Raw genomic sequence first — 12,491 nt, 5'->3', positions numbered from 1 at the left:
TTTTTGGCTAGTCAAAGCTATACCAGATTCAAATAGGTTATACTTAGTATTAAAGTTATCATCTATTATTATACAATCAAGGAATGTTATAAAAATTATTAAATCTATTATTTCCCTAATACCCAATTATTAATATATATTAATAATTTGCATATTATTTACTTCTATTCAAAAAAGATTTTGATATAATTAAACATATTTTTATTAAGTATATAGCTATTTACTTTTATATACATACACTATTATTCTTAGTTTTTCCCTTTTTTTTTTAAAGATTATTTAAATTATTCCAATTATCTATTAATATAAAAAGATTATACCCCAAATAATTCTGAATTCGAGATTCAGAATATATAAAAGATTTCTGTATATATAGAACCTTCAAATCTTATTTATATGCTATTTGCAATATCATAATATACACTTCTATTTTCTTTTGAACATTTGCCCAGCTAATTTATATAAATTAAGCTACAACCATTTAATAATTAATACTATAATACCAAAAGAAATAACTATTCATTCAGATTGATATTAATATTTATACTAATATACTATAATAACATAATATTAAAAAATGTTTTTTTATTCAAACTATCCTTATTTAAATACTTTTTTTTAAAATAATAAAGGTCCTTAAATGAACTACTAATTAAAGAGATATTCTAAAAGATATATTAGAAACTATTTAGATTTTCATATATAATAATATATTCCTTATAAATAAAAGAAAATATTTTTACTATTATACTTTAAGGAATTATTATAATCAGAATAGCTATTTTGTTTACTAATATTTCAGTAATCAAATAAGTTTTTTGACTATATTTTTTGATTTTGTAGACTTTGAATTTTATAAGGTGTATAACTTTTCTATTAATTTAGTGTAATATTATAGAATAGTCATTATATTTAGCCAGAAATGATTCTATATAATTTGTATATTTAATCTTGATTTTATATTTAGGCCTAAATAGGCCATTATAATTTATTTATAGGATACTATAATTATTACATTTTGAAGCGCTTTTACATATTATTAAATTATAGAAACTCTAATACCCTAAATTATAGTGAATAATACATTGTTTTAGTTTAATATATCAAGCTTATTTGAAGTTATTAAAAAATTTGAAAAAAAAGACTTTTCTTAGTAGACTGATAATCTAGATCTGCTTATAGGAATTAGCTATTTGAATAATAGTTTGATAATTGATTAAGGAAATATTTGTTTATATTAATACTTTCTTAACTATTATCTTCTTAATAATTAATATTCTATTTCCATTTAAATTATAAAAAGAGATCAGAATCCCTTTTAATATATAACAATATCAGATTATAGATTATTCCAGATTATTATAATTTAGAATCTTCTTGATTTTTTTTACATTCTTAGCTTTAAGAAGTTTATTATATATAACACTACTAATAATATATATTGTTTATTTAATAACTATAGAAATAATAATTATAATATCAATATCTTTCAGATTAGGAATAACCTCATTAATTGCCTTTTTTAATATATAAATACTTGGGCAGTTTATTATCAATATAGTAATTCCTATTATTAATAAATAGATATCCACTCTAATTTTCTGGGGTTTGATTGATTTTTATTTATTAATCTATTTTTATATATATACAATTATATTTATAAATATACTTAAGTTTTTCAGGATTTTTATAATATTTGTATAAATACAATTTGAATTATTACTATTTTTATTTTTAATTATAAATTATATTATAATTTGTAATAATTTAGTTTTAATATTGTTTATTATTATATTATATACTTTTTTACTAAAAGTTATTTTCTTTAATATATTATTAACTTTGAATTAATAAAGTATTATTTCAAATATTTTATAGATTTTATATTTAAATTATACTTACTTATTAAAGATATTAAATTGATTTATAATAAAGGATTCTTTTATTATTAATAAATTTAATATAATAATTCTTATAGCTTCTATATTATAAGCACTTATACTATTATAATTAAATAATAAAAATGAGAATAATAATTAATCATAAGTAAACTAGGAATTAATTACAATTAATATCCTTATAAAAATAATCGCCATAACACTTACACTATTAGCAATAACTATAGCTGTATTTGATACTAGAGCTTACATAGTCGGAAGGTGTGGTTTAATGCAATCTAAGCTCGTAGATGTATCGTGTGGAATTGTAAAATCCCTTTTTGTATGTTATTATTATATATATAATACTTAGAAATCCCTTTACTTATTATTAACTATTAAAAATTCAAAAAAACCTCTGAATAATCTTTTAAAATTATAGATTAATAAATAATAATATTTTTTATTATAATCACCTTTTTATTCCCCTTTTCACCAAACTTTATATATAAATTATATATTGAATATATTTAATCAAATTAATTAAATATTCTAATTATATCAAAACTATTAATCTTATTTTTTGTATATATTAATAATTTAATATATTAAAGAAAATTGAGATATTTATATAAATTTATTAACTTTATTTTTAAATAAAAGTTTTTCACCTTACTATATCCAAATTCTTTAAACTATTATTAATATTATTTTATCTTTAATTCGATATTTCTATCAACTATATTATATTATTATTAATCAGCAAACATTATAAAAAGAAATATTAATATATTATTATAATTATTTATTATCTAATTAAAATATAATATTTTATATTAATTATAAAACTATTTATTGAAAAGATCTATTATCTATATAATATATCTAATAATATTATATTTAATAAAAACTTATAATTTGTTTCTAAATTTTGAAAATATTTATTTGAATACTTATTAATCACTTTAAAATAATCTTTCTTATTTCATTCCAAATCTAATAATTAAATAAAAAGAACTAATATTATAATTAAATAATATCTTTATGTTTTTATAAACTTTTATTAAAATCATTAATTTAATTAGTTTTTATTTATAAAATTTATATTAAATAACATTATATTGAAAATTATTGATATATCTCTATTCTTTACTGATAATGATTTCCGTTTATATCTCAGTATCAAATTATTCATATTTATTTTATTAAATTTATTATATTAAAAAAAACAAAAGTTTTTTAAAATTAACAAGATTATAAATTAATTTGATTTTATTTTAATTACATTAAAAGTATTTATAATTTATTTAATTTAGAAATATAAAGATTATATTAATAAAATCTATAATAATATTTTTTTATATAAAGAAAATAATAAAGTATAAATGAATATAAAAAATATAAAAATTAATTATCTAATAAAAAAGAATAATAATAAATAGCATAGTTTTTATAAAACTTTTAAGATTTATAAATATATTTACCTACTTCAATTTTTAACTAGTTTCAAAATCTTTTTAATGTTTCATAATTTACTATTTTAACCGTTCTATTATTTATCAAAATTACTAGATCAGAATATTATTAATATTATCGAATTATATAAAAACTAAGACTAAATTCTTAAAAGAAATAATAAAATATATAAAGAAATTAAATATTAAAAATTCAAAAAAATCCTTAATTATTATAACAAAAATGCATTTTTTTATCAAGTTAAATAAAAATATTATTTAATATCTTAATAATTTACTGAAAATATTTATAATTAGAAGAATATAATTATTATCTTTTATTTAATAAATTCAAATAAATTAGATTTATTGATTTAAATAAATTTCAAAAGATTTGTAGTTTTTAATTTTATTGATTTTTTATTAGTATTTATATTAAATATATTAAATATATTTTTAAAATGAGGTTGAAGTAAATTTAAAAAACTTTATTGATTAATTATTACCTTTAAAAAATTTATTTCAATTTAATAGTAGAAATTAGAGTATTTTAATTGTAATTGTAAACCAATCATTTTAAGCGAGGGATACTATTATAGTGTTAATTATATATTCTATAATTATTTTTGTATTTTAAGTATAAATTATTAGTATACCCTACTTCTTATAAGTAGAGCCTTACTTTTTTATAGCTCTTTTATTCTTATGGTATAATATAAGTCTTTATCTGTACCCTGACAATTATTAGATTTTTAATAGTTTTAATTAATTGATTTAATTGTTATTAAATAATATGAATTTGAAAGTATAAATTGAAATGAAAATGAGCTACTCAGTAATATGGGCTATCTCGTGTTAAACTACATTAATTAATTGAATTTAATCAATTTAATAATCATCTTCTATATGTTTCTATTTAGTTTTATTTTATTATAAATCGATTTGATAAAAAATACTATTATATAACTATATAATAATATAATTTTATAATATAAAATCATATTGTATATATATATTAGTCATCAAGATATCTCTTAATTAATAATAACGTAGTTTATCAGTGCGTGCACCATATCAGTACATGCACCACTTCAAAATACACCTAAATTAATCTTTTTTCAATATTTGTATTTTAATAACAAATCATTGTTTTTTTTAAAAAAAAATATATTAAATAATAATAAAAATAAGATATTTAGAAATCTAAATTTTATATAAATATTCCTATTATATTTCTAGAAAAGTTGAAATTGTTACGATTTTCGTTACAAAAAAATTATTTTAATAATAACTTTTATTTTAATTCAAATCTTTGAAAAATAATTCGATTTTTATATTATTTATATAAACAAATATAATAATTTCCTTAAAGAATCCAATTATATTAATAAATAAAGGAAGTACACAGTTACGCACAGATATATTTTGTATATAAAATTCGTAGTACACATACTGATATAATACATGCACTAATAAACTACGTTATATTAATAAGTAATTTAATGAACTTATTATGGATTTTCACATGTTCTAAGCCATCAGATGGTCGTATTGAGCATATGGATGACTCTCAGAACTACGAAAGAAGACGCCAAGTTAAGAAGCTGGAGTATCATTTCTCTGGAGGATGTGTAGTATATCATTCCTCATATAAAGTCTAATACAATGCCAAAGTAAAACATGCTACACAATCGCATCATATTCTTGTGCTTTTCTAACTTAAAAAAGATTCTCGATGCTATGCAAAATTGGCCTGAATCCGAAAACTCAATGAACTCGGTATATCATCGAGATAGGTAATCTAATTATCAACTTGTGCTTGGAAAGCTGCAAGCTTGAAAACTTGCACACAAACTCGGTAAAGCGGATTTCATGGTATGAAATTCTAATTCTCAAAAGGCTGCTGATTCTGTCATCAGGATGAGCTATTGGTCTATTGCTCCAGACATGGAGGCGTGTCACATCTATGGCTAATTTGAATTTTCTAGCTTGCTCGCTCCAGTTACCTCTTTGGGTTTAGCGGGCTCATTTTGGGATGTATGCGTTAAAATAGCAATTCGATACCCAAAAGTTGATTGTATTGTACAAGATCTACCATCAGCCATCGAAGATCTACTTCAGGACGGAATTCCGGCTCTAGTCAAAAATAAAGTGATTCCATAAAACAAGAATTCTTCAAGAAACGACCGGTTCATGGGGCCAAAACATTTCATCTCCCTACCGTGCTCCATGACTGACCGGAGGAGAGCTTGGTGCTAATTCTCCAGAATCTTATTCAGGTGTTGAAAAGGGGTTCCAAGAACTCTGGTGAGAGACGCAGCTATGCCTAGGCTTGGAGGTGTCTCAATTGAGGAGCCGCGTCGGCAGAAGTGAGACTATTTTCCAGATTCACGGCTTGCTTGTTTTTTAAAGATGATAGTGAATCGAGATCTCTTGGTGTGTCGTTGAAAGTATTTTCACACGAAAAGCAACACATAGCCGAGCAATAGTGGAGGATTTTCCAAACACCTAGTTCAAATTCCAAGTGATTAAAAGTGGTACTTACTCACGACTTACAACAGTTGTCACTGATTCAATTAGCCGGGAAGTGAAAAAGTAAATTTCTTTTGTATATTTTGTATCCGGCTTTGCCTCGAATTTCATGTCGATGATTACCAAATTGCTTCCGGAACATGGTGACGCATTCGGTGTAGTTTATTGGGGATTTTTCTTCGCGAGCTCCTTATGTGAGCATGAAATAATACTTAGATGATTATCCATAAACCAATGGTGATTGAAAAATAAGTTCGCAAACTTGATATATTTCTTGGAGTTGTTCAACAGGTCATCATACAAATGATGAATACAATTGCTGGGAAGGTATTTAAGTTGATTTTATTAGATCTAGAACTAAAGTAAGGAAGAGAGCCAACTGGAATGACTGTAATGCTAGCCTCATACTAGTGTGGCCCTACAGGGAGTTTTTAACAACAATACTGTTAGTATCACTTCGGTGGCGGTTATGATGCCTTCATAATGGGTATACTATATTCTAGCTTCTAGAGCTACGAAAGCTATATGCAATACGTACGTGCGCTAGTGAGCTAGCGCTCAAGTGCGTATATTCAATCATATCGCGACAAACACTCATGTAGCTAGCTTCACTAATATCAGCTGCACTGGCTTTTTCCAACCCCATTCTCAACCCTGCACCACTTAAAAGTTGCTGTTCCACCTTTTTTAAAGAGGTTTCGACACTTTCTCCATGGTTATTATGAAGAATCACACTATACCCACTAAAAAATCTTACAATAGCCGCGCAGAACTCTGCTCGTACAAATCGCTAACCTAAAAATAAGCGAGAACCATCGGCGAATTGAATAAATGCATCTTGAGTTTCTGGTAATCTCAGCCAAGGTTCTGGATGGAAATTCGACACCTGGTATGGCGGATCATTCACAGATGTCTTTGGATTCTTTAGCCAGTGCTTTGGGTTACGATGAGCAGCACTATAGCTTATCAAGATTAGCCCATTGGCTGAGATGACATGTATTTGGTCGCCTAGAGATTCCCGAATTTGGTGTTGGCATGCAAGTGACGTGATGGCATCTGTCAATGTATTGTCAGTTGTTTTGTGACCTGTAAGGATAAATATAAATACGTATTAGTTGCAATATCAATATCCTAATATGCGCTATAGTTTCACTATAGTATACTATTGTCTACACTGGATGATACTACGTTCCTTTACTGGCGGTTGGTACAGTTTAAACTCCCGTGTTTCTCGACTTAATGTATATTTAATGAAAGCTCAATACGGTACATACGTATATACCACTTGCTCTCCGAAAATTTAAAATCGCAGACTAAACAGATAAGCGAAAGCAATGCCATCAACCTCTCTTTTGAAACTGCAAAATTGGCCCCTCCTTCCCAAGAATAAAGAAGTCTCTCATCTCATACTCTCCATGTCTTCCCACACCAATCTTCTTGCACCCAGCCGCAATCCTCATATTATAAAGCCACAAGACCCTCGCAACACCTACTTGCAACTCATATAATGCTACACTTTTTCCAATACATGCTCGAGGTCCAAGACTGAATGGAACAAAAGCCTCTCTAGCTTTGGATACTTCCTCTTTAGTACGACCTTCGTTTTCATCCGTTCCTTTGGACCCTTTGATCAACCATCGATTAGGATCGTAAACATATGGTTGATCAAAATGCTGGGCACTGTGATGCAGTGAGTAAGTAGGAACACCTACAATAGTCCCTTCTTGAAACTGATGTCCATTTACCTGCAAGCCTCCAGGAAGGACTTCCCGAGGAAGTGGCATTGGAACGGGAGGACACAGACGCATACTCTCGTCAATACAAGCACGTAGGTAAACCATTGAATTGAGAGCCGGGCCATGAGAAATAGACTCAACATCCGGAAATGTGCTACGGATGATATTCGTGAGTTTTTCTCGGATAAAAGGATGCTGCGAAAGGAAATAGAAGATACTAGTGAGAGCAGAATTGGCGGTATCTGATCCAGCTCCAAGAAGCAATGTAGTTTCAGACATCAACTCCGCTTCGGAATATCCTTCGCCGGTATCCGGGTCGCGTGCTTGTTGGAGATAATAGACGATATCTCTCCGATCACTATTTGTAGCATTGAGACGATTGCGGAGCTGTTCGGATGAAAAGGAAATTTGTTTCGCTCGTTTCTCTGCTCCATTTTGAAAGAGGAATCTACCAGCATTTAATGTTTTAAGAAGAGGCCATTGACCAAGGACGTTAATTCGCCGAACATTCGCAGCCATTAGGTCAAGGAAAAATCGATTTTCGTGACTGAGTGATGTGTTGAATGTCTTGCCAAAACATATTTCCCCCAACGAATCGAAAATCATGTAAGCGGCCCAGTGAGCCATATCTTTCGGACTGGACCAATCTCCCGGTCTCAGCTCTTTAGAGTGAGAGACGGAAGTGGAGGATGAGCTCGGATCATCACTGGCTCCCAATCCCGTGCACCAGTCTCTAATGGCAGATAATATATGCGGTTCCATGGTACGTACCGCTTGATCGGAGAAAGCTTGCGTCATGACACGTTTTTTTCTCGCATGAACTTCCTTATCGACTATATTGAAAATGCTAAGACCATAGAAAACACGGTACCAACTGGACTTTTGCACATTCGCTTTGTGGCTATATATTTGTTCTAGAGCCGAAGCACTGTTGATGGAGATGTGATTTGGACCAAAGCGGACAAATTCACCGTGTTTCTGATGAAGATCGTAGAGGTTGGTATGCATGGTTCCATAGATGGCATGGTAGGCGGCATATATGCTGCTGAACTTTGCGAGCAATGGCCCTGGATATCCGGCAAGTGGATGGAATTTTGTTTGATAAATTACATAGCTGATCGTCTGGATAGGTCTGTTAGCATCATATCAGAGCCATGCTACGTGTTATCTAGAAAATGACGCACCAGGAGAACGACGAGCCCACTTAGAGCTGTTAAGATGATTATTTCAGTTGAGGCAAATACCAGATTGGTATTGTAATTTATTGCGTCTCGAAACATTTCAACGACAGTGTTTCTGCAGATAAAAGCATGCGTTCCCCCAAGGTCTCGAATGTGATGCTTGATATTTTGGAATCTTTTTAAAAAAGAGGCAAAAGGTTCGAATGAGGACTTGGAGGTAACCCAAAATTCACAAGTGCAAGTATTGCAACAAATGATAATTTTAATTTGCAGCCCGCATGGGAATCGACATCTGTTCACAACTACCTCGCTCGTTTTCATGCATAAAGATCCAGAGATTCTGTGCCGTTGAGGTGCATCGATGATTAGGTCCACAATTATAAGGAATATCCAAAGAACGAAGATATCACTCAGGTCGGTAGACAGGGTATTTATCTAGGCAATTTCCTGTTATTTGTGATGTGTCGCGTCGTAGCCAATGATCTCAGTTCCGGCTAGGAAGCGGTGCCTGGATCAAGTGATCTCACCAAAATTGCCGGGCTTCTTATCCGAGCACAATAAGCTGAAATCGGGGGCTGGTATATTCAAGTTGATGAAGTTCTTCGAAAAGCGAGACTATCTCATAAAGAACTGCTTATAGCGAATAAGGGCTTTCGTAACATGGGAATTCATAAGACATTGCTGCATTAGGTAATATCGTCAGATCAATCCACTCACAGGGATACGTAGGAGGGTACCCGAAAGCAGTACGAACCCCCGGGAAACAATTAGTTCATGAATGCTACTGTCCTTTGGATAAAAATAATTTCAATTACGATTCTGGCATCAACATTGATTTACAGAGCATTCAATTTCCCCCGAAACATTTCCTGGGCAGATTTAGTACAATTATCCGATCCTGCAGTTCAATACCAACACACACCAACACCGAATGTTACAGTGACGTTACTATGCGTTTCAAGTATATATCACATTTCTCAGTTTATAAATGGAAACATCAACAATGAATAGCGCCGCACCGTGATGCACCGTTCTTCAACGTCCCGCAATACATATCTTCCGCTAATGGCGTCGCGATATTGTGGATCTAAAGACTTTTATTTAACTCAAATCCAATTACAATTAATCATACTTCGCATTGTCGTACTTTATCACCTGGAAAATGACATCCCAACAGCCTAGATTCTCTCCGGGCTACGAAGACGAGTACATTGGCAACGTGCTAGTCAATGTAATCATTGCATTTACTATTCTCGAAATAATATTCGTTGCCTTGCGTTATCTCGCTCAAAGAATTGGTCATAAGCCTATTGGTATCGATGATTGGCTTGTTCTTCCTGCACTAATCTTCAATCTTGGTGTCATTATTGATGCTTTAGGTACGTTTCAGGACTCTTTGATGGAGGAATACTAAAATTGTATAGTTGGTGTCAAGATAGGACGTGTGGGTTACCATATGGATGTCGTCGAGGTCAAAGACCCTGCTGCTCTGATCTCCTGGGCGAAAGTTCTTGTCGTCACTCCAATTGTATATTCTGCCGCATGTTGCATTCCAAAGATTGTCATTCTTACACTTTATCTTCGCATATTTACACAGACAGCATATCGAATAGCCTGTTACATACTCATAACCATCGTCGTTTGTCTGGCGATTGCAGATATTATTTCAGGGGCAACCTTGTGTACGCCAGTCGCATACTTGTGGGACAAGACAATACCCGGCGGTCACTGTATCGATATCGTTACTTTTTATCGCTGGGGAACCCTTCCAAACGCTATCACCGACGTTTTCATGTTAATCCTTCCACTTCCTGTGGTATGGAAGCTTCATACCTCAAAGCGTGTCAAGATTGGACTCACAATAACATTTCTGACGGGAAGCATGTGAGTATCAATCAAGGTGTACTTCGCCTTCAAGCAACAAGACTTCAGACTAACATTCTTTTCTGCAGAGGCTTGATCACTTCAATCTTGCGTTGTGTTGCCTTCTTCACCAATGATCCATTGAAAGATGGGACTTGGGCTTCAGTCACTTTCCTCAATTGGAGTATTATTGAGCCTGGAGTATATTTAATCGCATGCTGCCTTCCAAGTTTTAGACCTCTATTCTCTCTAGTCAAGCCTGGCTCCAAAAAAACTTCCAGTTCAGCATTGACAAGATCGATTCTTGACGGTACAGCAGGAAAGTTATTTGGGTCTAAGAAACGATCTAGAGAGCTTGATACATTGGGCACAGGTACTGATGATTATGCCTTGAAAGAAGGCAATCATACCACGGTAAAATCTCCCGCACGTCAGAGTGACGAGGAAGTTCTGGTCAATGCTTGAAACATTACCGTTGGCCGAGATCAACACTGTATAAGGTCTTAGAGCCTGATGAAGAAATCTTTGCTCATGGAGGGACAACGAACTTAGGTTAAAACTACTGATAAAATGAGCTATTTTGTATTTCAACTATCAAATATAATGCATATAATTCTATTACACTGTATTAATGCTGGTCGCAAAAGGTAACTTTGTCCTATCTTCTGTCAAATATTTTTTCTGCCTAGTGTTACCATGAAATAAGGTATTCTGAATATTTGAAATCTCAGAGAACGTAGCAGGTCCCGATAATTATAAAATTCAATTACCATTGCTGTTAGATATCTTCGAAAACGATCAAGCAAACAAATCCATCAATCAAGAGCATAACGCGTGCTACATACTAAATAACTAACTAACAGTTCTCACAGCTTGTTCTTTGGGCGGCTTGGTCGCCTTACCACTTGCAGCCACTTTTGACTTGGAACCATGTGGTCCCGGACAGTCATGTTTTTTCTGCTTTCTCTCCATTGCTTTTCCGTCTCTCTAAATGTCCCTAGTTCGACTACCAGCCATTCAGAACATTCTTTTGCAGTTTGAGAGGTTTCTTCGAAAGGAAACAGATGCCCTTGCTTGCTCATTACAATTTCCTTTACCCTACCTTCAGGAATGCCACCGGAACCACCAACACCGGTCCCAGTTATTTTGATACCCTCTCGCATTTCGTCAAGTCGGAGGTAGGTCTTTTCTCCCACGAGCCACAGAACAGAAGGACGTAAACTAGGCAATTTGTAGAAGGTACTCCGAGGCTCAGGTCGGTATAGTGGCACGAAAGCGGCCAGTGGATCCATATCTGCATGTGTGGTGCGATTGATTTTGATTCTACCATCTGGCTGCCTTGCGGAGAAATTTTCACGCAATTGGACGAAAGCATCCTGATACTTGTTTGTAGTCAGTGTAACCGGTGGGTCAGCGGGGTCAGCATCAGAAGGGAGGTCTGGATAGAGTATGGTAGGCAAGTCTCTGTATCCGTATTCGATCATTTTATTCAATACTCGAGGATCCCAAGTCCTGGATGCTTTTGCTTGTGATTCTGCAGCTGCCTTCCTATTTGGCCAGATATCCTGCCGGTAGGTGGTGTAGTTCACGCCACCTAGCGTATCCGTGCCAAAACCCATTGGCGGGGGTGAAAGCTGTATGACCGGGTCCATCAAGATGAGGGTGGTAAACAAACGAGGGTGCAGGTAAGCAAGATTGGTACTGTAGCAACTGTTAGATTGATGGAGAACTGATCAGTGATGATTACGAACATTTGGCAACCACCGAAGCTATGCCCGATGCCCACTATAGGTCGGGGCATTTCTTTACGAAATTGATTAATCATGACGAGTAGGTCGCGAGGATGAT

At 32.0% G+C, this 12,491-nt stretch overlaps 3 protein-coding genes across 3 annotated transcripts; 1 reads left to right on the top strand and 2 right to left on the bottom strand.

Annotated features, from left to right (window-relative positions):
* Positions 1–6,998: 6,998 nt before the first annotated feature.
* On the bottom strand, positions 6,999–8,879 carry EAE97_012068 (uncharacterized protein; the record flags this gene model as incomplete). The annotated part of the gene is made up of 2 exons (XM_038882582.1): positions 6,999–8,721; positions 8,784–8,879. The coding sequence occupies 2 exons, from the start codon at positions 8,877–8,879 to the stop codon at positions 7,204–7,206; spliced, it is 1,614 nt and encodes a 537-aa protein (XP_038726569.1). The 3' UTR covers positions 6,999–7,203.
* Positions 8,880–9,942: 1,063 nt separating this feature from the next.
* EAE97_012067 (uncharacterized protein) lies at positions 9,943–11,108 on the top strand (the record flags this gene model as incomplete). The annotated part of the gene is made up of 3 exons (XM_038882581.1): positions 9,943–10,159; positions 10,205–10,664; positions 10,733–11,108. The coding sequence occupies 3 exons, from the start codon at positions 9,943–9,945 to the stop codon at positions 11,106–11,108; spliced, it is 1,053 nt and encodes a 350-aa protein (XP_038726568.1).
* Positions 11,109–11,509: 401 nt separating this feature from the next.
* Positions 11,510–12,468, bottom strand: EAE97_012066 (uncharacterized protein; the record flags this gene model as incomplete). Its single annotated transcript, XM_038882580.1, has 2 exons — positions 11,510–12,344; positions 12,395–12,468. 2 exons carry the CDS (start codon positions 12,466–12,468, stop codon positions 11,510–11,512), a joined length of 909 nt encoding a protein of 302 aa, XP_038726567.1.
* Between the last annotated feature and the right edge of the window lie 23 nt (positions 12,469–12,491).

Source organism: Botrytis byssoidea, assembly GCF_014898295.1.
Source record: "Botrytis byssoidea strain MUCL 94 chromosome Unknown BBYS_048, whole genome shotgun sequence".
In the NCBI taxonomy this organism is placed as follows: Eukaryota; Fungi; Ascomycota; class Leotiomycetes; order Helotiales; family Sclerotiniaceae; genus Botrytis; species Botrytis byssoidea.
This window is presented reverse-complemented; position numbering and strand designations above follow the sequence as displayed.